This window comes from Delphinus delphis, chromosome 8 (assembly GCF_949987515.2).
Source record: "Delphinus delphis chromosome 8, mDelDel1.2, whole genome shotgun sequence".
Taxonomy (NCBI): Eukaryota; Metazoa; Chordata; class Mammalia; order Artiodactyla; family Delphinidae; genus Delphinus; species Delphinus delphis.
The window spans coordinates 87962557-87989984 of record NC_082690.1 but is presented as its reverse complement, the minus strand read 5'-3'; the positions used below and the strand labels follow the sequence as shown (position 1 = coordinate 87989984).

The following is a 27428-nucleotide window of genomic DNA, read 5'->3' as shown; positions in this document are numbered from 1 at the left end:
TAGAGTGTTCTGCCTATGCTTTCCTCTAAGAGTTTTATAGTGTCTGGCCTTACATTTAGGTCTTTAATCCATTTTGAGTTTATTTTTTGTGTATGGTGTTAGGGAGTGTTCTAATTTCATTCTTTTACATATAGCTGTGCAGTTTTCCCAGCAACACTTATTGAAGAAGCTGTCTTTTCTCCAATGGATATTCTTGCCTCCTTTATCAAAGATAAGGTGACCATATGTGCATGGGTTTATCTCTGGGCTTTCTATCCTGTTCCATTGATTTGTATTTCTGTTTTTGTGCCAGGACCATACTGTCTTGATTACTATAGGTTTATAGTATAGTCTGAAGTCAGGGAGCCTGATTCCTCCAGCTCCGTTTTTCTTCTCAAGATTGCTTTTGGCTATTCAGGGTCTTTTCTGTTTCCATACAAATTGTGACATTTTTTGTTCTAGTTCTGTGAAAAATGCTATTGGTAGTTTGATAGGGATTGCACTGAATCTGTAGAGTGCTTTGGGTAGTAGAGTCATTTTCACAATGTTGATTTTTCCAATTCAAGAACATGGTATATCTCTCCATCAGTTTGTATCATCTTTAATTTCTTTCACCAGTGTCCTGTAGTTGTCTGCATACAGGTCTTTTGTCTCCTTAGGTAGGTTTATTTCTAGGTATTTTATTATTTTTGTTGCAATGGTAAATGGGAGTCTTTCCTTAATTTCTCTTTCAGATTTTTCATCATTACTGTATAAGAATGAAAGAGATTTCTGTGCATTAATTTTGTATCCTGCTACTTTACCAAATTCATTGATTAGCTCTAGTAGTTTTCTGGTAGCATCTTTAGGAATCTCTATGTATAGTATCATGTCAACTGCAAACAGTTACAGTTTTACTTCTTCTTTTCCGATTTGGATTCCTTTTATTTCTTTTTCTTCTCTGATTGCTGGGGCTAAAACTTCCAAAACTAATTGAATAATAGCCATGAGACTGGGCAACCTTGTCTTGTTCCTGATCTTAGTGGAAACGGTTTCAGTTTTTCACCATTGAGAACAATGTTGGCTGTGGGTTTGTCATATATGGCCTTTATTATGTTGAGGTAAGGTCCCTCTATGCCGACTTTCTGGAGGGTTTTTATCATAAATTGGTGTTGAATTTTGTCAAAAGCTTTTCCTGCATCTATTGAGATTACCATATGGTTTTCATCATTCAATTTGTTAATATGGTGTATCAAATTGATTGATTTGCATATATTAAAGAATTCTTGCATTCCTGGGATAAACCCCACTTGATCAAGATGTACGATCCTTTCCATGTGCTCTTGGATTCTGTTCGCTAGTATTTTGTTGAGGATTTTTGCATCTATGTTCATCAGTGATATTGGCCTGTAGTTTTTTTGTGACATCTTTGTCTGGTTTTGGTATCAGGGTGACGGTGGCCTCGTAGAATGAGTTTGGGAGTGTTCATCCCTCTGCTATATTTTGGAAGAGTTTGAGAAGAACAGGTGTTAGCTCTTCTCTAAATGTTTGATAGAATTCGCCTGTGAAGCCATCTGGTCCTGGGCTTTTGTTTGTTGGAAGATTTTTAATCACAGTCTCAATTTCAGTGCTTGTGATTGGTCTGTTTATATTTTCTATTTCTTCCTGGTTCAGTTTTGGAAGGTTGTGCTTTTCTAAGAATTTGTCCATTTCTTCCAGGTTGCCCATTTTATTGGCATATAGTTGCCTGTAGTAATCTCTCATGATCCTTCGTATTTCTGCAGTGTCAGTTGTTACTTCTCCTGTTTCTTTTCTAATTCTATTGATTTGAGTCTTCTCCCTCTTTGGCTTGATGAGTCTGACTAATGTTTTATCAATTTTGTTTATCTTCTCAAAGAATCAGCTTTTCATTTTATTGATCTTTGCTACTGTTTCCTTCATTTCTTTTTCATTTATTTCTGATCTGATCTTTATGATTACTTTCCTTCTGCTAACTTTGGGGTTTTTTTTTGTTCTTCTTTCTCTAATTGCTTTAGGTGTAAGATTAGGTTGTTTATTTGAGATGTTTCTTGTTTCTTGAGGTACGATTGTATTGCTATAAACTTCCCTCTTAGAACTGCTTTTGCTACATCCCATAGGTTTCGGATCATCGTGTTTTCACTGTCATTTGTTTCTAGGTATTTTTTGATTTCCTCTTTGATTTCTTCAGTGATCTCCTGGTTATTTAGTAGTGTATTGTTTAGCCTCCCTGTGTTTGTATTTTTTACAGTTTTTCTCCTGTAATTGATATCTAGTCTTATAGTGTTGTGGTCAGAAAAGATACTTGATATGATTTCAATTTTCTTAAATTTGCCAAGGCTTGATTTGTGACCCAACATATGATCTATCCTGGAGAATGTTCCACGAGCACTTGAGAAGAAAGTGTATTCTATTGTTTTTGGATGGAATGTCCTTTAAATATCAATTAAGTCCATCTTGTTTAATGCATCATTTAAAGCTTGTGTTTCCTTATTAATTTTCATTTTGGATGATCTGTCCATGGGTGAAAGTGGGGTGTTAAAGTCCCCTTCTATGATTGTGTTACTGTCTATTTCCCCTTTTATGTGTTAGTATTTGCCTTATGTATTGATGTGCTCCTGTGTTGGGTGCATAAATATTTACAATTGTTGTATCTTCTTCTTGGATTGCTCCCTTGATCATTATGTAGTGTCCTTCTTTGTCTCTTGTAATCGTCTTTATTTTAAAGTCTATTTTGTCTGATATGAGAATTGCTACTCCAGCTTTCTTCTGTTTTCCATCTGCATGGAGTATCTTTTTCCATCCCCTCACTTTCAGTCTGTATGTGTCCCTTGGTCTGAAGTTGGTCTCTTGTAGATAGCATATATACGGGTCTTGTTTTTGTATCCATTCAGCCAGTCTATGTCTTTTGGTTGGAGCATTTAATCCATTTACATATAAGGCAATTATTGATATTTATGTTCCTATTACCATTTTCTTAATTGCTTTGGGTTTGTTATTGTAGGTCTTTTCCTTCTCTTGTGTTTTCTGCCTAGAGAAGTTCCTTTAGCATTTGTTGTAAAGCTGGTTTGGTGGTGCTGAATTCTCTTAGATTTGCTTGCCTGTAAAGGTTTTAATTTCTCCATAGAATCTGAATAAGATCCTTGCTGGGTAATCTTCATTGTAGGTTTTTCCCTTTCATCACTTTCAATATGTCCTGCCACTCCCTTCTGGCTTACAGAGTTTTTACTGAAAGATCAGCTGTTAACCTTATGGGGATTCCCTTGTATGTTATTTGTTGCTTTTCCCTTGCTGCTTTTAATATTTTTTCTTTGTACTTAATTTTTGATAGTTTGAGTAATATGTGTCTTGGTGTGTTTCTCCTTGGATTTATCCTGTATGGGACTCTGTGCTTCCAGGACTAGATTGACTATTTCCTTTCCTATATTCTGGAAGTTTTCAACTATAATCCCTTCAAATATTTTCTCAGTCCTTTCTTCTTCTGGGACCCCTATAATTCGAATGTTGGTGCGTTTAATGTTGTCCCAGAGGTCTCTGAGGCTGTCCTCAATTCTTTTCATTCCTTTCTCTTTATTCTCCTCTGCAGTAGTTATTTCCACTATATTATCTTCCAGGTCACTTCTCCATTCTTCTGCCTCAGTTATTCTGCTATTGATTCCTTCTGGAGAACTTTTAATTTCATTTATTGTGTTGCTCATCATTGTTTGTTTGCTCTTTAGTTCTTCTAGGTCCTTGTTAAATGTTTTTTGCATTTTCTCCATTCTATTTCCAAGATTTTGGATCATCTTTACTATCATTACTCTGAATCCTTTTTCAGGTAGACTGCCTATTTCCTCTTCATTTGTTTGGTCTGGTGTTTGTTTATGTTTTTACTTTGCTCCTTCATCTGCTGCATATTTCTCTGTCTTCTCATTTTGCTTAACCTACTGTGTTTGGGGTCTCCTTTTCACAGGTTGCAGGTTTGTAGTTCCTGTCGTTTTTGTTGTCTGCCCCCAGTTGGTTCAGTGGGTTGTGTAGGCTTCCGGGTGGAGGGGACTGGTGATTGTGTTCTGGTGGATGAGGCTGGATCCTGTTTTTCTGGTGGGCAGGACCGCGTCCAGTGGTATGTTTTTGGGGTGTCTGTGAACTTATGATTTTAGGCAGCCTCTCTGCTAATGGGTGGGGTTGTGTTCCTGTCTTGCTAGTTGTTTGGCATAGGGTGTCCAGCACTGGAGCTTGCTGGTCGTTGAGTGGAGCTGGGTCTTAGCGTTGAGATGGAGATCTCTGGGAGAGCTCTTGCCAGTTGATATTACGTGAGGCTAGGAAGTCTCTGGTGGTCCAGTGTCCTGAACTCGGCTCTCCCACCTCAGAGGGTCCGGCGTGACACCCGGCTGGAGAACCAAGGCCCTGTCAGCCACACGGCTTACATGTAAATGGGTTAAATTCTCCAATCGAAAGGCACAGAGTGGCCGGCCTTCTGCACTCCACTCAGTCCTCCAGCCAGTTGTTGTCCTCTGTGCCTGGTGGATATGAAGAGCCTGTTTTGGATCCAGGTCCAGCGGCATTCCTTAGCGTCTAGAAGCAGCAGCCGACGCCCCCATCCTCCCCTATCCCCGCTGCAACTCATGATCCTGGAGCTCCCAAGGCTCCGCCCCTCATGCTACTCACAGTGCTCGAGCATATTCTTTTTTAAACATTGATGTATAGTTGATTTCCAATGTTGTGTTAGTTTCATATGTACAGCAAAGTGATTCACAGTTATACACACACATATATTTTCTTTTTCATATTCTTTTCCATTATGGTTTATTACAAGGTATTGAATATAGTTCCCTGTGCTATCCACTAGGACCTTGTTGTTTATCTTTTTTATATATAGTAGTTTGTATCTGTTTATCCCATACTCCTAATTTACTCCTCCCTCCACCCTTTTTTCCCTTTGGTAACCATAAATTGGTTTTCTATGTCTGTGAGTCCATTTCCGTTTTGTAAATAAGTTCACTTGTGTCATATTTTAGATTCCACAAATAAGTGATATCATATGGTATTTGTCTTTCTCTGTCTGACTTACTTCACTTAGAGTGATAATCTCCAGGTCCATCCATGTTGCTGCAAATGGCATTACTGCATTCTTTTTAATGGCTGAGTAACAGTCCATTGTTTATATGTATCACATCTTCTTTATTCATTCATCTGTCAATGGACATTTAGGTTGCTTCCACGTCCTGGCTATTGTAAATAGTGCTGCTATGAACGCTGGGGTGCATGTGTCTTTTCGAATTAGAGGTTTCTCCGGATATATGCCCAGGAGTGGGATTGTTGGATCATACGGCAACTTCCAAGAGCATATTCTTATAGTATGTATATAATTAATATATAAACATCTTTCTTTAAAGAATTCAAAATGAGAAGGAAAGCAAGCACCTAAACGTGGGGTGCTGAGTGGCAGGGTCAATCAGATGAGCGTCTGAATGAGCCTAGAACTGGCTCTGCAGCTGATAAGCTATGTGACTCTGGATGAGTCCGTTGACCGCTCATACTTCAGGTCCTTATGTGTCGATGGGGATAACACGCTTACATTTCCAGAGCCATCATCAGAACTGAAAACAAAGTATGCCCCAGGCCCAGTGTACTTAGCAAAGGCCCTGATAAATGGTAGCTGAGCATCTACACAATCACACAAGAAGTAAGCAGTAACAAATAGATTCCAGTAAGCAGTAACAAATAGTAACAAATAGAGAAAAGGCCCAAGCCTGGGGGTGTAAGAGGCACACAGATGAGAGCGGCCAGGATGGAAGGTCCACTGGTGGGAATGAACAGGGGAGCGTGGTACGCAGGCCCCGGTACTTACTGCAGTTCTCTTCGTCGCTGCCGTCGGGACAATCCTCAAACCCGTTACACCGGAAGCGGCCAATGATGCAGTGGATGCCGCTGGCACAGGGGAAGAAGGTCGGGCCACATTTCGATTTAGCCTTGGCTGCAGGAGGACAAACGAGACAAACAACGAGACGTCAGGAGGATAAGTTTTCTGACCACCACATACCCATCCCGCTGACTCAGAGTGTGCAACTGGGGCCTTTTACATCTACCTTGAAGTGCCCAAAGTTTCTTACCACCAGCACCCACCTCCAATACCCAGCCAGACTAGAAGCCCACATGTGTCATCCTCCAGGAAGGGAGTGGCTCATCCACTGCCACCAAGGTCCCAAATAGGCCAAACCCAGCCTCCACACCAGCAGGGCTCAAGAGGCCTGAGGCCGCCATCCTTAGAAAGCCTTGCTTGCAAAGTTGGCCCTCGCCTGGCTGGCATCTGGGAAATTGGATATCGGGAAGGTTTGCATCATTCCCTCCTGAGGACGGCTCACTGTGCGTAAACTATCCATGCAAACAGTGCATTTATGCTGAACACCTGCCTTTCTTCTGAGAGTCTGGGATTTGGGTACATGTTGGGCAGAGGGTGCCTGCATGACCAGCTCTCAGTAAAAACCCTGGGCACTGAGCCTCTAATGAGCTTCCCTCGGAGAAAGCATTTCACACGTTATGTCACATTTGCTGCTGGGGGAATGAAGGGCCTCCTGTGTGACTGCACTGGGCAAGGACTCTGGAAGCCTGGACTTGTTTTCCTCTGACTTCACTCCGTCACCTCGTCCCTCTGTTCATTTTGCTTTGTATCCTTTCACTGTAATCAATCATAGCTGTGGGTATGACTGTATGCTGAGTTCTACGATTCCTTCTAGTAAATCACTGAAACTTAAGGTGGTCTTGGGAACCCCTGACAAAGACGGGTGTGCTTCTTTTCCTCATTTCACAGAAACGCGCTGAAGAGGTAAAGTGACTTGCCCAGGGTTACACGGCTAGAAAACATGGTGCTGGGGTGAGGCCCCCAGTACTCAGAGTCCAGAAGCCACGCTCAACTGTACTGCCTCTCTGCCAGAGGCTGTCACTTCTCACAACAGAAGCCAGAACCCTGCTCAGAGAAACCCTTCTTCCACTCCTGCTATACAAAGACTTTTAACAGAACTGCTGTAACTCAAGCTTGATTGATGTCCTGCTAACCAAACAGCCCTGTGGGGTAATGTACTTTCCTGTTAATGGTGCTGGCGGCTCTGGCTTGTGATTCTAAGGTGTGATGGGATCTATTGCTGTATCCCAGGTAGCAGGCCCCACCTAGCATCCCTTTTGTCTCCTGTCTTAGAGGCAGGACCCATGGTCCTCAAGAAGGAAGGGGTTGTTTCTTTGGAACGAACAGGCAGTAGATTACCTTCATATTCTCGTCATCAGTATAACATGCCAACTTTGGGAACAGCTGATACACTATCAACAGGGATTTTAAGCCTGGGACGTGGCTAGATTTAAAAAACCCACATGGCTTTGTTTTAACCTGAAAGTACTCTAATGGTGCTGGTGTGCTCTTCACAATGCACAAACTTGGGAGAGAGTGTCCTGTGTTCAAATTGTGGCTCTAATCTTTATGACCTTGGGCAAGTTTCTAAATACAACTGAGCCTCAGTTTCCTCATTGGTAAACTGGAGGTAATATCTATCTCATACGGCCCAGGGAAGGATTCAGTGTGATAATCTATATAAAATGCTTGGCACAGAGCATGCCATACAGTAGATGCTCAATTAATGGTAAAACTTATGCTACTTATCATCATCATCATCACATCACTAGGCTTATAGAACTTTAAAATTGATCCTTGGGCTGCTAAATTTCTTTTTCTGATTACCCAAGTTTAAAAAGCTCATTATGGAAGATCTCCATGAACTGATAGGAAGTGATCTCCAGGACATACTGTTAAGCAAAAAAAGCAAAGTGCAAAAGAGTATCTACCGTACTTTACCCCTCCATATAGCAAAAGAAGGGGATCTAAGAAAACATACATGTACTTGTTCATCTATGCAAAAGAAATATAGGAAGGATAAACCAGAAACCAAAGAGACTGGTTACCTACAGGGGGTGGGTAAGAAAAGGTTGGAAAGAATAGGGAAATGCGAATGGAACAAGGTAGCAGGGATGAGAAGGGTGCGCACTTCTCTGAGTCTATTTGTATAGCTCTGACTCTTAGAACCATGATAATATTTCACATACCCAAAATGTAAACAATTAAAATCAAACCCATGTGCGTGTGCATGTGTGTGTTGGGGGCAGGGCTCAGAATGAAATATAAACAGCAACAAATGAACATAACTTACAGATGAATAACAGCACCACACTGAAGGAGGTGGGGAAGAAAAGAAGTAGCCCACGTAACTCTGGTAAACATTATTTTGCCTGGATTCTATAAGGCTAAAGAAAAAAAGAACTGTTCACAAGTACTCTAGTTATATTTGTTTCTCACAGGGGTATGAATCAGCAATTCTGAAACTGCCTTTTGTGTAGTACTAGGGTTGAACAAATAGGTAAGTATATTACAGATAATAAGAGCAAGGTTTCTCACTATCAGAGGAAGAAATCACAAATAAAGAGAGTGAGAAGATGAAAATGAACCCCGAGGCTTTGGACTGGAATTGAAGGCATCAATATGAACTCAAGATTTGTAAACACAGATAGGTGGATAGATGGATGGATGGATGGATAGATCGACAGATAGAAATACAGATCTGTGTGTGTGCATGGGTCAGTGTACGTACATACATTTCCTAGCTCATCTGCTAAGAAAGACTAGAAGCAGTACACCCCAATAGCAATAAGCACAGCCAGCGCCTAGATCCTGGTTTCTAAATTCTATGATCCAATAAAGAGAACCAGGGCTCCCTGGAGAAGTGGCTCATTCCTGGGGGAAAATACAAGATGAACCTGGAGTGTCTTGTGTTGCCAGAAAGTGAAGAAGTGCTTAAAATACGATGGAGGCATGTCCATAGGACACAGGAGTCAACCTGCAGGGGCTCCCAACGGCCAAAGCTAGAACAATTTGAGCAACAAAACGAACAACAGTAGTATTGGATTGTAACCCAGAGATCTGTTGGACCCATAATTGTTGAATAAATACATAAATGAGGGAGAAGAAGTCCAATTAATAAACACAGAAGAGATGTAGGAAATAGAAAGTCCCCAGTAAGCAGACGCCATGGCAATAACTGTCACAGGTAAGAGCCAGGGATGGATGCTCAAAGCAGAGGACCGGGCATCCTTGCTCCCGTCACCCTTTCAGGGCTCAGGGCAGAAAAGCTACCTATAGGCTTTGACATCTAACCTGAGAGCGTTTCCCTGTAAACTCAACGCGTCACTCCTCCATTCAAAACGTCTCTGCCCTCCCAACACTTTAGAAAAGCCCACAGCCGCCATCACAGCATCGTGCCACTCCGGCGGAGCCCCTCTAATTTCATGCCTACCTACTCTCCATGCTCTGGCTAACACTGGCCTCCCAGCTCCTCCTCAAGCCCATCAGGCACAGTCCTGCCTCGGGACCTTTGCAGCCTGTGGTTCCCTCTGCTTGGACTGTCTTTCTCCTAGAGGTCGGCATGGTTCACTCCGCTACTTTATTGAGGTCTCCTTAAGCAGTGCACTCTCTACAGTAGACACCTCGCTCCCTACCCTCAGGCACTCTAGCCCTTACTGTTTCTTTCTTTTCCTTCCTAGGATAGATGTCATTGGCTTTGTGCAGAGCTTTGATGCACACACCCTCACCTGAATACTTTCATTCACCATTCTTGAAGGAGCTGCAACTGTGCAGTGCCTACCACGGTACCTAATCAATACTGCCGAATATACACATGAGCCCGTAAAAGGTGAGAGTGGGGCTGGGTAATCACAGCTAGCACTCACTGAATGCTTGGCATGGGCTGAGCATCGTGCTCTATTTTACAGATATCATCTCATTTCCTCCTCCCAAAAACCCATTTTACAGAAAAGATAACAGGTCCAGAAGTGAAGGCGCCTGACACAGCTGAAAAAGAGTCAAGGCTCACACTTCACTTCTTGACTCACCTACTCTACCGCCTCCTTCGACACTTCTAAGGCCCAGCCCAGCTCCAAGGACTGGACTTGATGAGACAAAGAAAGAGGAAAGAGAATAAGGGTAATTATAAATGCATCAGCTACCATTCAATTGACCCGCTCTTTGGCCTCAGCCCTGCACCCTCTTCAGGAATCACTAACGAGACTCCCTGCCTTGCCAGGGATGCTCAGCTGCCGTCTCTGTCGGGCAGCCTGTCCTGTTATGATTTACATCTGCACCAGCACACACCTGCTCAGGCAACGGTGAGGCAGATCACAGACGGCCTGCTGAGCGCCTGGCAGAGGCTCAGAGAGAAGCCCACCGCTGGCAAGCAGCTCCCTGTCTGCACGAGCCCCCATGGGCCCCGGGGGGCTTCCCGGACAAAGTCTGGATTGCCCCCAGCCCGCCGCGATTTCCACGAAGGGGAGATTCCAGCATGAAACTCAGCAGCCCCTGGCAGAAGCAGAAGACCAACTCTGAGTCTAAAACTGCCCTGACAAAGGCAGGCAGGGCGGCTCCATCCCACTGAGCACTTGAATCCACCGCTCTTCAAGGACCTGCTCCGTGAACTTTTCAAAGCAGCAGCTCTCACCAGCAGCGAGACAGGGCTCAGGGCTCTCCTGGGGGTTGGTTTATTTCCTGATCTGAGCCCTCCCCTTCCTTTTAGAGCCCGAATGCCACAGTTCTGGATTTCACGGATCAGTAAAATAAAACATTTTTTAAAACTAGATGGGAGTGGAGGAAGGACTAACACAATTGTCGACTTTTTTTTTTTTTTTTTTAACCAGCAAGGACATAAATCTGCAATAACCTCTACTCACTATCGCCCTAAACAAAAACGCAGGAAGGCCAAAGCCCTCAGAGCAGCATTTGGGGATCATGTCAGAATGAGAGGGGAACCAAGAGATGTTCCCGTGTCACCAGGTTGTGACGCCCTCATAACAAAGACCCCATCTTCCTATGCATAGCATCTGGGGCCCAGCAGGTAGGCCACACAGCTTCACTCAATAACTGAGTCTCATGACTCCCAGATGAAAACACTGAGGCCCGAGGAGGTAATTTGGGACTTGCCCAAAGTCACTTAGTTAATTTAGGGTCAGACTGGTCTGTAATCCAGTCCTCATGCCCCTGCGTCTACCCTCTTTCAACTACACCTATGCTTTAGGTGGGGTGCTATAGGGTCACATCCTGCCAAACCCCTCATCAGGGACCAGATTCAAGAGAGACCCCCAGGAAAGGGCTCAGACCCCCTGTCTGCATGGTCAGAACTTCCCAAGCCTTGGACAGAAATGCTCTTCACCAGGCAGCATGCCTGTACCTCCCAATCTGCTCAGGCAGGGCACAGGGTTGCCCACTGGGCCTGGAGGATGACAGATACCTCAGCGCAGGTCTGCCATCGACAGCTGCTGGTCCAGACTCTCCCATAGTGATGACACAAAAGAGCTGGACAGAGTCTGAACGCCAGAGCCTCCCTGCTCAGGCAGAACAGCCAGGAGCTCAGCTCATCAGACCTGCAGCATCTCTCAGGCTGCAGCAACAGCTCCAGCCACAGCCGCAGGGATTCAGGGTCTCTCTTGCAGACCTCTGGGATGGCCCAAAGGAGCCACGGTCACAACTTCCACCTCCTGCTCACCTCTGATTCCTGCTCCAGGATCCTGCCCGTGTGTGCCCGAGACAGCCCACAGCACCAGAAGCAGGAGCCTCCGGCTACCCTGCCAAATTAGCATCCTTGCTCTGTAAACTCAAGACATAGCTCACCGTGAAAAATTCAAACAATGAGAAACGGACACAGGCAATGCAAAAATTACCCCACGTTGCCGCCACCCAGGGAAATCCACTGGGGCCATTTTGGTCAACATGCTCCAGAAGCACGGTCCCTCAAACTACAGCATGCGAACGGACAGCCCTAGGACCACGTTAAAATGCAGTAGGTCTAGAATGGAGCCTGGGATTCTGCATTCCTAACACACTCCCAGGCAATGACGATGCTGCTGGTTCCAAGCACTTCACTTCCAAGTGGCAGAGGACCATGATCTTGTTTGTTGCTCTACCTCCAATACCCTGAAAAGTGCCTGGTACATAGGTTACTCAATAATTACTAACTGATTAATAAATAGAAATCTAGGCATACAGTTTTGCTTAAATGCACCTGAATAAAATATTATGCTATTCTGAAACCAGCTTTTGTCACTTAACCATATACTGTGACATCTTTTCATGTCGATAACTACAGGTCCATACCATCACTTTTTTTTTTTTTTTTTTTTTGTGGTACGCGGGCCTCTCACTGTGTGGTCTCTCCCGTTGCGGAGCACAGGCTCCGGACGCGCAGGCTCAGCGGCCATGGCTCACGCGCCCAGCTGCTCTGCGGCATGAGGGATCCTCCCGGACCGGGGCACGAACCCGTGTCCCCTGCATCGGCAGGCGGACTGTCAACCACTGCGCCATCAGGGAAGCCCCATACCATCACTTTTAATAGCTAAGGGTAATTTTACTGCATCTTATGTACCTATAAGTCCCATTACTGATGGACATTGGGGATGTTTTCAATAAACGATGCACGTGCAGATGCATACATTATTTTCCCCACTTGAACAAAATCTCTTTAAGATAAAACAGCTAGGTCAAAGGATATGCATATTTGCTATTTTGGCATCTTTTTGATCATCAAGTGCCTCCTTCCTGAGGAAGTGGTACTGTCTTCTGGCCACAGATGACTACGGGAAAAGCCTCCAGCCCAGGACAGTCCGAGGAGGACTGATTCTCCCCTGCTGGCGATGACATTCCTAGAAGCAGGCTGAGAACACCCCCCGTTCCTCTGCGTGTGTGTTCCGTTGGTCCTTCACTGCTGCTGGTGCTCTATTATGCTCCATCTGTCTCTGTCTCTCTTCATTTTTACATGTGTATTTCATTACTTCACAGAGTAGGCGACATTCCTATCCAGTCAAGGAAACCATGACTCTTTCTTTCTCTTTCTAAGTTGGCACTGGGCGCAGAGCATCAGCCTTGGCTGGAGCTGGTTTCCCTGGGGTACAATAATCACGGGCTAATGCAAAGTGTCCCTCCTTCTGGGAGCTGCTCCTTGAGCTGACTTTCCCAGACTGCACTCTCCCCTCTGTCTAAGGGACCTGACAAACGACAGTTTCTCGCTCCACGGACCGTCCCGCTTACCAATATTTCTCCAGAATTTCCCATCTTGTAAAGCACTGTTTCATGAAGGGCAGGCCAGTGATCCACCTACAGCAGAATCCCCAGGGATGCTTGTAAAATGCAGACTCCTGGGCTGCTCCCCTAGGGGAATCTGCATCTTTATTAAGCCCACGGTGAATTCCAATGAACATTAAAGTGTGAACACCCTTCTTGGGCAGACTCCACCTATGTCTATGCCCAGAGAGCAAGGGACCTCATCATTCCTTTGTTCCTGATGTTGCCACTGCACAGACCAGCTGCCACTCCAAGAATTCTGGCTACAGGGCCAGTGTGGGACCTGCTCTGACCATCATTCCCTCGAGTCAAGTCTAACCCATCCCAGATGGTGTACTTACCACGAGAAGAATACCCACAACAAAACCACAGGCCTCTCCATGCTCTTTCCCTATTTCAACAGTTTCTCTGTTCTTCCCCCGATCGTGTGCAAGATACAAAATAACTCAGCTTTACGTAAAAAGCTGTGGGCTCATATTCAAATGGTTGCTGTCCCAGCAATCAGACCCTTTTAAAACTAAAACTCTTAACCGGGTCTGTCCACTTTTTAAGGATTTACACTTTACCTGTGCACAGTACAAAATAGAGTTCAAGGGGCCAACATTTGTTTTACTGCCCCTTCTTGGCAAAGAACAAAATATTTCTGAGCATCCTACTATCTGTCAGGCCCCGAGTCAGTTGTGTGGTGATTCAACCGCGCTCCCTAACTGATAGGGAGGACGCAGGCTGATAAAGGAGCCTCTGCATGCAGTGCCATGAGTGCTCTGATGGGGGAGCTAGAGTACACCTAATCTCAAATTGGGGAGGAGGCTGACGTCAGAAAAGCCTTCTCAAAGGAAAGTTAGCCTCAGCAGAGACGCCATACACATAGCTCAGGTGCAAATCAATGGACGCTTAGGCAGTCTGAGGCCTTGATCATTTAGTTATTCATTCCACTAATATTAATCCACCAACTCTGTCATACCTCAAAGACCGAGGATACAAACGAGACAGCTGTGCCATGGATGAACCTTCGGTGCTGGTGGGATTGCGGAGAGAAGGCTGTTCCAAGCAGAGGGAACAGCATGTGCAAAGGTCTGGAGGCGGGAACAATGTGGTAATGGAAGAAATGCAAGGGGGTCAGTATGAACTTGCTTCTCGTATCAGTAAAAGTACCCAGTATCGTTTCTTTAATTAAAAAAATGTAAAACCCTATTTCTCATAAGAAATGTGCTACGAGCTAGGTAGCATTCCACTCATATTAAAGTTGTGGGAATTAAAGTATAAATTAGAAAAAACATCAAATTATAAAATTCACATAATTTGAATCATCGTGCACATCCCCGACCCCCAAAGTGAATATCACATGCGGCCATCACTGGCTAAAAACTTTACAGAACATAACGGATCTGAAATTGCTACTGTAGTCAGTCCCCTGGTTCATTTTGTAAAAAGTCAAACTGGTTCCTTTTAAAAGTCAAAGATGACTTCATGGTTGGGGGCAAGAAAGCAAAAAGAGCCTTATAAAAATAACAGACTTTTTAAAAAGCAGCATATCCCTGGATTCTCTAAGAAGTCTGGGAGGGAAAGAAACAGGCCTTTCATTGTGGTCCAAATGCAGATGACAAACAGCCCGGCAAGCCAAATCCAGGCCTGGGAATCCAAGCCTCTGCAAATTCATTATTTTTGCTTGAGCAAAAAAGCCCTTTGCCTGTTCCAGCAGTTCACCTCCACATGACTACTGGAGTGGACTCCACCAGTTCACTGATCAAATATTGCAGTGTATGATTCTGAAAATGTCATCCTGGCTGTTTCAGAGATACACACTGGGGAGTGAAGAGAGCAAAAGACCACATGCTAACTGGAATATAAATATAGAAAGAAGGCATCTAGTTGAAACAGCTTTGCGAGAAAATTCAAGCAGAAAATTCTTTCTAAACATCTCCTCTTTTATAATAAGAATAGGAGGCCTAGAGCCTTTGGGCTAAGAGGTAGGAAGGGTTTCGGGTAGAGAACATTTCCACTGGGTTTCTACCCCAGTTCTGCCACATGACAGCTAAGACCTTGGACAAGTCACTTAGACTCCACTGGCCTCAGTATCCCCATCTGTAAAGGGGGCATAAAGACAGCACAGACTTCAACGTGAGATTTTACATGCAGAGAATACAGCATAATGTTTGACATCTAGTAGGAATCCGGTAATATTCTCCTGTCCCCAACACGATTCACAGTTCTACAAACTGCTCTTCTTCGCATATATGGACGGTCCTGAGAAAAATGAAGTGGAAACCAATGAAATGTTTATGCTATCTAAGGCCTTACTGTTTTGGCTTTTTTTAAAGATTTTCAATTTTTTTTTAAATAAATCAATTTATTTATTTTGGCTGCATTGGGTCTTCGTGGCTGTGCATGGGCTTTCTCTAGTTGCGGCAAGCAGGAGTTACTCTTTGTTGCAGAGCGCAGGCTTCTCATTGTGGTGGCTTCTCTTGTTGCAGAGCACAGGCTCTAGGTGCACGGGCTTCAGTAGTTGTGGCACACGGGCTCAGTAGTTGTGGCTCGTGGGCTCCAGAGCACAGGCTCAGTAGTTGTGGCGCACGGGCTTAGTTGCTCCGCAGCATGTGGGATCTTCCTGGACCAGGGCTCGAACCCGTGTCCCCTGCATTGGCAGGCGGATTCTTAACCACTGAGCCCCAGGCCTTACTCTTCAGTTACTGGTTCCATTAACGTTACTTCTCAGAGTCTCTTTACAGCACACATAGGACCGAGTGTGGGGTTAACATAACTTCTGCTCGCAAGAAGCCCCACTAAGGGACACCAGGCCCAGAGGAAGGGGAAAAAAGGACAATAAATGGATAATTGCAATAAGATGCAAGAACTATGTAAGCTGTACAAACATTTACCTTTCAACACTCTGTTATATAGTTAATGCAGGGTTGCATGTCAGCCTGCCTGGGTTCAAATACTGAACCAAGTGCTTTGGGACCACTTACTGGCTATGTGATGTACTGAAAGTTACTTCACCTCTCTGTGCCTCCATTTCCTTAGCAGGAAACGGTGATATGAACAGTACCTCCCTTGTTGGGTTGCTCTGGGGATTAAATGAGACAAGATAATAATTGCTTAGGACTTTCTCTGAAACCCACTATTACCTATGATAGTTCATACTGTACTAGCTACTATCATATATATTACATATTAGCTACTACTATTTGATATTATACTATAAATACGGTAGTATATAGTATTTAGTGTTAGATAGTATTATAGAGTATTATCACACAGTATTAGTTATTATTATTAAAGTTATTAGTTACTATTATTATTTTCAAACAGTTTCTGCCCAGCAGCGCATGCTCAATCAATATGTGGGTGATGGACACACACCACACTATATATAAAACAGATAAACAACGAAGACCTACTATAAGGCACGGGGAACTATATTCCAGTATCTTATAATAACCTATAAGGGAAAAGAATCTGAAAAGGAATATACATACATATATACATATAACTGAATCACTTTGCTGTACACCTGAAACATTGTGAATCAACTACATTTTAATAAAAAAAAAAAATACGTGGGGGATGGCCAGAGTGCGAGACAAACTTTAAAAAAGAGCACAGCCCATGCAGCCTGGGAGACCAGGGCACACGGTACAACGCAGTGCTATTTTATTTGGGTATGAAGAATCAGGAGAAGTGTGTGGCTGAAAAACAAAAGGAAAGGCATTCCAGGCAAAATGAATGAGGTGAACGGTGACAGCATGTGGTTTATACAGAGACCTGGGAGAAGTTAGGGTATCCAGAACACAGAATGTGGCAGAAGGTAAGGCTGAAAGAGAGACAGGCAGGAGTTTGGACACTTACCCTGGGAGCCAGCAGACATCTATAAAAAAAGTGGCATGTGAGATTTGTTTTTTATAAAGAAAATTTTTATGGACTCACAAGGATATTACGAGGCTCTGTAAGTCAAGGAAATATCCTCCTCACTCCCAAAAAGCCCGGGAAGAACGAAAGAGAGCCAAGTCTACAATATTCTTTGGGCTTTTAGGGGAAAAAGTCACTATAAGTGATCAGGGAATTCAAAGTGCCTGCCATTGCCGTTTAAATAATCTTATTTAAAATGACAGTAAAAAGGAAAACAAGTTAGCAAGTTGGGGATTAGGACATTATTTTATAACCTTAAGGTTTATTCAGGTTACTTATTCTGGCTATGTGTAACGCACGTACATATGTGTGTGAAGGTACATTTGTTTGTGTGCTTAGGTACTGGAATGCAAATTCCAGAGGACCTATAAGCAGGAAACCAAGACATCCCCAACTGATTCTCCTAGAGACAAATGTTGAGAGGAAAAAGCCCTCTAAAATGGTAATAAATAAATGTGGGTCAGATAACTTAGCCTCCAGAGGCCTTTCAGTGCTTGGAAGAAAACCTTCCTGACAAGGGATCGGAGTCCCTGGGATTAAGCACAGATGTGGGAACAGACACAGATAGAACAGAATGGTTTCCACCTTAAAAAGAATACTTCAAAAAAGGCATCAGCAGCTCTATGAAAGGTGATATACAAGGGACAACTCCTAAGAAATGAAAAGAAAATGTAAAAAGGAAAAAAAAAGTCAGGGGATGGGAGAATCAAAGATAGTTTTCAGTTTGAATAAAAACGAATAATGAAGAATCCGTTCTACACCACCTTCCATCTTGCTGGGTGATGAGGGTCATCTTTGCCTAAAGAAGGTTTTACTTTTCAGAGCCTTCACCCTTGCCTGCTCTCTGGGCCCCTGACAAACTGTGAGGTTTCCCTTCTTAAAACACCCTCATTTCTGTGCATATGCTTTACCTTCAGACTTGTGAAGAGAAAGCTCATTTCTGATTAGCTTCCAAGAAATGCCTGACAGTCCTTCTTACTTGCCCCTCCTCTCCCCACATATCCACAGCTACAGAGCAACCTTGGAACTCAGAGTCTGTCTCCTTAATTGTTGCTACAGCACCTGCAGAGAGCCCCAGAGCAAGGCCTATGATGTGAGGATTAAACACGGTGATACCCACAGATAACGGGACTTTTATTCAGAGAAGGCAGGCGTAGCCCTTTGTTGGGTGGTGTCAACAGGGCACAGACAGAGAGGTGGCCTCTAGCTGCTCTGACAGGCTGACCTCTGTCATGAGGTAACCTGAAAACAACTGTTTCCACAATAACAGCACTTAACCCACCACAAATCTTGCTCCAGGAAAGGTTTTCACCAAGGCATCCAGAGGTTTCTATGATGCTTTCAACACCAGTCAGAGGAATCACATAATCCCATGGATATCATCTCTTGGTAGCCCTGGGCTGACTTTAAAGACAAAACGTCAATCTTCAGCTTCTAATTTATCTTCAAAGAGCAGGGACACTCAATCCTGACTGCACATTAAAACAATCCAGGAGGGTTTAAAAAAAAAACTACCCCAAATCAAGACAGCTGGAGTGACAATACTCATATCAGACAAATAAATAGAATTTAAGACAAAAAATGTTCCTAAAGACAAAGAAATGGTCAAACTATCAGGAAGACATAATATATGCACCTAAAAACAGAGCCGCAAAATACATGAAACAAGAACTGACAGAACTGAAAGGAGAAACAGACGTTTAAATAATAAGAGTTGGAGACTTCAATACCCCATTTTCAAGAATGGATAGAATAACAATACTGAGGATCAACAAGGAAACAGGAGGCACGAACGACACTGAATACACTGAGACCTCAGACTTCACCATAGAACTCTCCACCCGACAACGCAGAACACACTTCTCCTCAGGGGCACATGAAACATCCTCCAGGGAATCCCAACTGTGAGGCCACAGAACACACCTCACTACACTTAACAGGAGTGAAATCATACCACGCGCGTTGTCCAGTCACAACGGAATGAAATTAGAAATCAGTAACAGAAGGTTTCTTCTGGGGGCGATGAAAATGTTCTAAAATTAGATCTTGGCAATGAGTGGCACAGCTCTCTGAATACCACTAAATAAAGAAACAAAACTTCCTAAGAACTCCTGGAATCTAGGAGGGTTGGTGACATCAGAGATGGAAGAGTTGCTCTTTTCCAGGAAGGTACGAAATTGGCCAAATTCCTCCCTGGCTCTTCTGCTCTGCTCCCCAGGCAACGTGTGGCAATACTGGGGGAGATGGACCAGGGGGAGATGAGTACTACAGGCATCTAGTAGGCAGAGCAGGGACGCTGCTAAACATCCTAAAATACACAGGACAGCCCTCCCAACAAATAAATAATTATCTGGCCCCCAAATGTCAATAGTTTCAAGGTGGAAGACCCTCATGCCAGGCAAAGGTCAATACTCTTGAATTTTTGCCTCTTCTGATTTAAAGAAAGAAAAAACCCTATACTAATAGTAAAGGATAAAGGATTAGGAATCAGACCTGGATCCACATCCTGGTTCCACCCCTTCCCAGAACTGTGACCTTGGGCATTATCCTGGACTTTAACTACCCTGGACTTTAACTCCCTCATCTGTAAAATGGGATGATGAAATGACCTTACAATGTGGTTGTGAGGATTCAGTGAGAAGCTGCCTGGCACCAGTAAGGCTAAGGGCTTTCATTACTATAATTACTGTTTTTTGTTAAAGCCCCAAAGTGGCTTAGTACCAAGAAATGGGTGACTGGGTCATTTTAAAATAGGGTTAAAAAAAAATGGTTATGAAGAACCTAGGGGCAGGACAGGAATAAAGACGCAGACGTAGAGAATGGACTTGAGGACACGCGGAGGGGGAAGGGTAAACTGGGGCGAAGTGAGAGAGTGGCATGGACTTGTATATACTACCAAATGTAAAATAGATAGCTAGTGGGAAGCAGCCGCGTAGCACAGGGAGATCAGCTTGGTGCTTTGTGACCTAGAGGGGTGGGATAGGGAGGGTGGGAGGGAGATGCAGGAGGGAGGGGACATGGGGATATATGTATATGTATAGTTGATTCACTTTGTTATAAAGCAGAAACTTACACACCATTGTAAAGCAATTATATTCCAATAAAGATGTTAGAAATAAATAAATAAAATAAAATAGGGTTATTTTCTCCAGCAACAATTAGTATGTAAACTGGGACATTTTATGAGCTAATAAGCCATTGAGACATAACAGTTGACATTCCTCACTACTATAGTATACACCAGCCAAAGCAGGACTGGCTAAATACCCTGTTTCCATAGTAATAAAAAGTTCCTGGGAACCTGACTCATTTTCTTTCCAGTAAATGCTTTCTATTTGTCAGGCTAGACTTTATATACAAGCCCACTGCACAGTGGTGGAGTCCTTTCCACCTACTAGACCTAATATCTTTCTGCCGCTCAAAAACCAATTTACTGTAGTGGAAACAGCCACCAAAAACAGGACAAGCTAATAGCCTGTCATTTGCTGTGCATCTCTGTAATGGAGCCCACCAGTTAGTAGTGGAAAGGAGTGACTTGATAAGACAGATTAAACCACTCAGTGCCTTCCATCACCTCCACTAGGCCAGGGACCAGCATGAGATTCCCTCATGAGTGAGGGAAGAAGATAAGAAAATAACACTAAATGCTTACTGTGTGCCCTGGGGTTTCGTGGACTTTACTCCAGCTCCACTCCACCAAAAAACATGAGGCAGGAATGATTACCAACACTGTACAGAGAACACTGAGAATCAGACAGACTAAGTAACTTGTCCAGAGAAACGCTTTCCACATGTATTTGTTTGTTTTTGCTCCATCTCAATTCTTAGATTGAGTTGGCTTAGGAAAGGAAATCAGTTAAAAATGAGGAAAATGGGATATTGTGGAGGAAAACAGAAGAAAAGAAGGTAATAGACAGAACGCGTTCCATAAAGTATCATACAATTATGAGCAACAGGGCTCAAATTTTAGTATGAGTTTCCTAGTGGCCAAAACAATGAAGGAAACGAGATCGGTGGTGAGTGTGGAGAGAAGGGTCCAGAACATTAAAAGCTAACCATTCATGAGAAAAGAGATTTTGGGTGCTCTCTCCTCATAACCCAGACATCAGTGAGTCACAAAAATGAGAGAGTCACAACACCCGAGGCCAGATAAGACAAAATTCCAGTCCTGCAAAGACTGCCCTACCATCACGCGCTCAGGAAGAATGGGTGTGAACGTATCATCCTTATTCCACATTCATTTCCTCAACAAGCAGTGTGGTGGAGTGATGAAGAGTGATTAAGATTCTGGAGTCAGACTCCTTAAGTTCAAATCCCAGCTAGGCCACTTTCTAGCTACAAGATCTTTCACAAGTTACATAAATTTCTGGTGCCTCGGTTTCCTCACCTATAAAATGGAGATGATGTGGGGATTCAACGTAAATCCCTTAGAGCAATTCTTAAGCTCCTCTATAGAAGCTATTACTATTGTTCCTACTCCCATCTCAGTTTATCGATACCTGATTATGTGCCAGGCGTTGTTCTAAGCACGGATGGACGCAGCCCTACACCAGGCAGGGGAGCTCTAACAAACAAACAGCAAAACCAGATGGTGCTATAGGAAGATGTAAGGCAGTGTGATAGGAGTGACTGCCTGGGTCGTTGGGGTCATCAGGAAAGGAATATTTGAGGCAGAAGCAATTACAGTGACATCTCAATGACAAGAAGAAGCCACAGAGCAGCCGAGGCAGAGAGAACATCTCAAGGATACACTGAAGACCGGAAAAGAACCCGGAACCGGAAGAAGGTCCGTAGGGTGGAGCCGGGGCAGAGTGCTGCGGGGACGGAGGTGCAATGAGTGGGAGGAAGCAGGAGCCAGGTCAGGGAGGGCTTCCCCAGCCTGGCTAAGGGGTCGGGGTTTGATTCCAAGTGTGATGGGAAGCGTCACAGGGGAGTGATCTTATTTGATGTATCTTTGTAAATGATCACCCAGCTGCCTGGTGGAAAATGGATTGAGGCTGTGAAGGCCAAGGCCGGAGGACCACCCTAGGGGTGACAGGAGTGCCTTGGGCTACTGTGGGAGTGGGGAAGATGGAGAGCCGTGAACAGAACCAGAAGCTTCTAGACCAGGATGTCTCAACCTCGGCACTGTTGACATTTGGGCTGGAGAATTCTTTGCAGGGGGTGCTGTCCTCTGCACTGTTGGATGTTTCACAGCGTCCCTGACCTCTACCCACTAGATGCCAGGAGCAATCCCAGTTGTGACAACCAAAAACACCCCCAAGACATCGACCCTGGGGTTCAAAATCACCCTGGTTGAGATCCACTGCTTTAGAGGCAGAGCTGACAGGGCTTGCTGATAGACTAGGTTGGGGAGACGGGGCCACTGGTAAAAGAGGGGCCCAAAGGGTGATTTCTAAGTTTCTGTCCATAACGAGGTAAGATAATCTCACACACTCTGAGGGTTTGCCCTCCACGCCACGGGGCCTGCTCTTGATTTCACTGTCACTCGAACATTCATTCATTCCACAATGAGCATCACAGGCCATGGCGAGTGTCGGCCGTACCCAATGCCAGGGATGCAGCTGTGACTGAAAGGGTCTGATGAGGACACAGACATACAAGCAAGTCCGGTCAGTACAGGAGGTCTCATGCATCAGAGGAACCCCTGAGACTGGGCAGAAGCACGAAGGAAAGCACGGCCCTTCGCTCCCGGGGGAGCTCCTTGGGGGCTCCAAGGCTGTGAAGGGAAGAGCATGTGCAAAGGCACAGGGGTGTGAGAAGGGAGGTGGGGAGGAGTGTAGGAGGGAAGGAAGGGTCAGGCCAGAGACACTTCAGAGTCTCACTTGATTCCACGGGCGATCTGGGAACTGCTGGAGGCTGCTGGTATTATTCACATTCCTTATTCCTAACGATGAAAGCAGACTCAAAGCAGCATCAGTGAGCGCTCACAGTGTAACTGGGTACTCCCCCTCCAAGAGGCCCTTTATCCCAGCCTCCAGATAGGAAAACTGCAGCTAAGCAAGTTCAACGACCTGCACAAGATTCCTTGGCTGGCAAGTGGCCGGACCAGGGTCTGAGCCCGGGCTGGCGGCTCCAGAGTCCTCTGCCTCCCATTTTAAGTCAGAGAGCAGTAACATGACCTGATGTGCGGTTTTAAAAACATCATTCAGGAAATAAATATTTGGGCATCACCAGTTTATGGGAGTGAATGAGATCACCAAGGGAGGATGTATGAGATGGGAAGGAAGGGATTCATTTTCAGGTGAATGATGGTGCAGAGAAGCAGACTCAGCGGCTCTCTGCAAGGGAGAAGGGCAGCCAGGAGACAGGGGGTGGAACCCCAGTGAGCAAAGGAGGGAAGTGGAGGACGCGGTCAATGACGATGTTGAACGCCGCTCGCTGCTCGGAGGTCAGGGAGGATCCGATGTTGACACCTGCTGGATCCGGCAACTAGGAGCTTCCTCATCTTCCCCAGAGCAAATTTACTCCTGTGGCGGATGCAAAGGTCAGACTGCAGACGGCCGAAGAGGCACAAACCAGACACAACAGAGGAGAAGGACAGAGCAGGGGCTGGCAGGACTCTAGCTAGAGGGAGAGTTTGGGGCCAGGGGAGAGACCGAAGATAAGTAGGTCCCGGACCTGAGTGCGGAGCAGCGGGTCAGACTCACCTGGAAAAATAAGACCCAAGGCCCATGAACCAATCTTTCCCCAGGTGGCCTCAATCCCCGGGAACCCCAATGACCACAGAGGCTAATGACCTCTGAGTTGGGCAGTGTTTCTCATAGTGTGGTCCTGGGAACACCTGTAGCTTCTGGGACCCATCCTAGACCTGCTCATTGGGACTCTCCCATGTAGGTCCTGGGGAGCTGTTTACCGAGGACTCTGGGTCATTCTGATAAATGCAGCCTGGGACCCACGGACCCTCTCTGCTCCAAGTGCAGACTTCAGACCAACAGTATGGGCAACTTCCTGGGGGCTTATTAGAGATTCAGACAATCAGCTAGAAATTCAATCAGCCTCGCCCCAGTCCCACTGAATCAGAATCTGTATTTTACCAAGATGCCCATGCCTTTCCAGTACATAGAATGTTTGAGAAGTTCTGGACTGGAATGGAGGGAGGGTCTTGGGGATGTGGGGAAAGGTACCCTGGCACCCTCATGCACACGTATCTAGTGCAGAGTGTCCTGAGACTTCCCTGCTGCTGACTGTTACAAAAGATAGCAAGAGATGCTGATGGAACTCCCGTACGGGTTCTGACGCTTCAAGATCCTGCTACACCTTCCAGAACAACGGCAGGCATGATGGCAAACACTTAAAATGTTATCCTCTTTTGCAGGATGGGAACGTGTTGTAGAGGACATTCAGTTTGCACTCCCTCTGCAAGGGAGGCCAGGAGCTCTGTCTGAACCCTGAAAACCTCCCTGCACAGAGCCGCATGGCACACACTTACCTACAGGGGGCAGCACAGCAGAGTGGTCCATCAGCTCACTCAAGCCTCAAGGTCTGCTTTCAAAACTCAGCTGGGCCACCCAAGTGCCTTAGCCCATTTCTTAAGTCTCTAAGCCACAGTCCTCATTTGTAAAATGGGGATACTAATAGGACTTACTTGGAGGGGGGAGCAATGGTAAGAAGTGAATGAGATCATCCAGACAGCACTGGGCACGGTGCCTGGTACACAGTTATAAGTTCCATGGTCTGACCCCAGAGCCCCTACACTACATGCTCACTTGGGGTCTCCACCATTCCCCCTAAGCCTAAACCGGCCTAAATCCATTCCTCCGTGTGTATGCCCAGATGCCAGAAAACCCTTCTGTATTTTCACAGGGAGGAGAACATTCTATTTTAAATCGTAGACATCTGTAGTTGAAGGGGGCATGGGGACGATCAAGTCGTTTTACAGATGAGAATACTAAAGCCCAGGAAAGCCAGAGTGCTTCTGCCACGCCCCTGGGGCTGTGCTAAGCACAGTGCCCCCATAGGCCTGGAATTAGACGGAGCAGTTGCTGAAGCCGCCAGGAGCCCTCTGCTGCTGCATATGGAAGTCCTCACCAGCCCCTGCCTCTGGTCTTCAAATCCCAGCAAAGTAGCAGGATCCAATGAGCTGATGATAACAGGTGTCTACGCAAAGGCTTAGAAAGAGAGAGAAAGGCAGGGCTGTCCTAGAGGCCACATCCCTTGGGGCCCAGAGAGAAAGGAGAGGGCTTGGAGGAATATGTACCCTCAGAAGAATGACTCATTAACAAGGAGGAGTTAGGATGGGGGATGCAGAAAAGGAGGAGGTGAGGCCAGGCTGTTAAAGCAAATCCATCAGGTGACCCCTCTGAACTTCTTGAGGGGGGGGGGAGAGAGAGAGAGAGAGAGAGAGGGAGAGAGAGAGAGAGAGAGGGAGAGAGAGAGAGAGAGAGAGAGGGAGAGAGAGAGAGGGAGAGAGAGAGAGAGAGTGTGTTACTGGTGGGAGGATTCCTGTCCCTGCTTAGCAATCCCATCTGGCTCCCTGGTAGGAGAAAACCAGCTCTGAGAGAGCAGCAGTGTGAGAAGGATACAAGAAGGCAAGCGAAGGTGTGTTCACTGGTTCACTCAGAACTGTGTACTGAGCATCCTTCATGTGCCAGGAGCTGGCACACGGTTTGGTGTGGGAATGACAGGGATCACGGTGTATGCAGGGTCTTTCTTGGCTGTCCTGAAGCTTCTAATGTCGCCTGGAAGACGGTACCTAATGGCCTTTACTGTATCTGCTTGTTTACAAGTGTAAGGTAGAAAAGGGCTATGGAAACGGGGACAAGGGGCCTCTATATAGCCTGGGGAGGAGGACGGGAAGGCTTCTGAACAGGGATGTGGTTATAGAATGAGAGATCCCTGTTTTTATCCATCCACCCACTGATCCATTCATCCATTCATCTATCCATCCATCATTCTTCTTAAGCAGCAGCTTCTGCTGGTGTTTTCCAGTTCTACACTTCCATCAAAGGGAGGCAAAAAAAACTGGGTCATGTCAATCCTGTAAATAACTAATATCTCTGGGCAGAAGCCAGAGGGCAGGTTTCTACTTAGAAGGAAGAGAAGGCTCAGAAAAGTAACATCACATGCCTTAAGTTCCATGTAGGGTCAAGAACAAAGACGGATCTGCTCCCCTACCCTGCTCAGCTGCAGCCTACCAGCCTACCCTAGAAACCACTCACGGAAGCACTGTTTGGTTTTCTAAACTGCTTGTTTTCTTTTGATGTTAGTCATGTCCTCTGTAGCCATACACAGACAGGGTAAATATGATTCTGCTCCTCTCTAATTCTCCTAAAGGCCAGCCTTCAATATAACACTTTAAGGAGGACCGCTAATCGGTGGGAGAAAAAGCCTGGCAGAATTAGCAAATTAAGTGATGAAACAAATCTGCCTTCGTACTCCCACTGTCTGGAATGAAAAACAAAATATTTTTGAAATGCAGAACGTGGCGGGAAAACCTGGCACAAGAACTGGAACGTTCAAGAGAAAGCACAGGGAAAGTGAGTCCCACATGTGTATCGTTTTCATTGTCGTTCACACTTGCCAAGATTTGGTTTGCATCACAGCATGATTATACTATCCACGGTTTATGTTTTCTGAAACACGCCCTGCAGAGAAATGGGAAGACTGTGGCCTTGATGGACTCCACAGGAACCACATCCACGGCCATGACTGTGGGCGAGGCTGACCATAGCTGTTGTAAAGAGGGACCCACGACTTCTGGAAGGTGCTCGTACAATGATTCCAGGCAGCCCCTACAGGAACTGTAAGAGCCTGTCTCCTAACGGCTCATGGCCCACAGGCAAAGTCAACAGCCCTGAAGGAAGATCGCCTGGAAACTGCATGGGAAGGCAGGTCAGCTCTGCTGTCTGAGCAACCCTTCCAAGGTCACAGGATGAGAATCGCAAGCAGATGTTCACCAGTCACCTCTGATTCTCAGAGCAGTGGCATCCCTGGCACCAGCCACCACTGCGCTAAAGCACTCTGCCTACATCCTCACATACTCTCCTCGACAGGCAGGGGGACTCACCCGCTCACACAGCAAACAATCAGTGAAGCTGGAACTTGAGGTCACCCGAAGCCTGAGCGGTTCTAAAAACAGGGAATTCATTAGCACCTCGGGCACCCCACGGCCACCATTAAAGAGTTCCAGAAGCAGATCTGGGCTCATTAGAAGAAATATATTTCTTCTTTATTTAAAGAACTCCCATGCTATGATCGTTGGAAGTGAGTTTTGTTCTGGAAAAGGACAATTATCGTGCTGCCTTTGGAATCGCAGATGTCAAGGCAGGACGAATAACGGCGGGGCGCTTCTCAGGCATCTGGCCCAGGGGGATTCGACTCTTGTTGTCTGTTGACCGCAGACCCACTGTGAAAATGAAATCTGATGCAAAGTCCACCAGATATTTAAAAAGAGAGGGAGATGTACAGCTGCTTTGCT

The 27428-nt window shown here is 45.3% G+C and overlaps 1 protein-coding gene across 2 annotated transcripts in view; it reads right to left on the bottom strand.

The window, feature by feature from the left end:
- Window positions 1-27428, bottom strand: part of LDLRAD3 (low density lipoprotein receptor class A domain containing 3) — a 254788-nt gene that overhangs the window by 131922 nt on the left and 95438 nt on the right. For both annotated transcript variants that reach the window (XM_060018723.1, XM_060018722.1), the window contains exon 3: window positions 5807-5932. In XM_060018723.1, the coding sequence (XP_059874706.1) occupies window positions 5807-5932 (126 nt within the window). The remainder of the gene's footprint in view (window positions 1-5806; window positions 5933-27428) is intronic.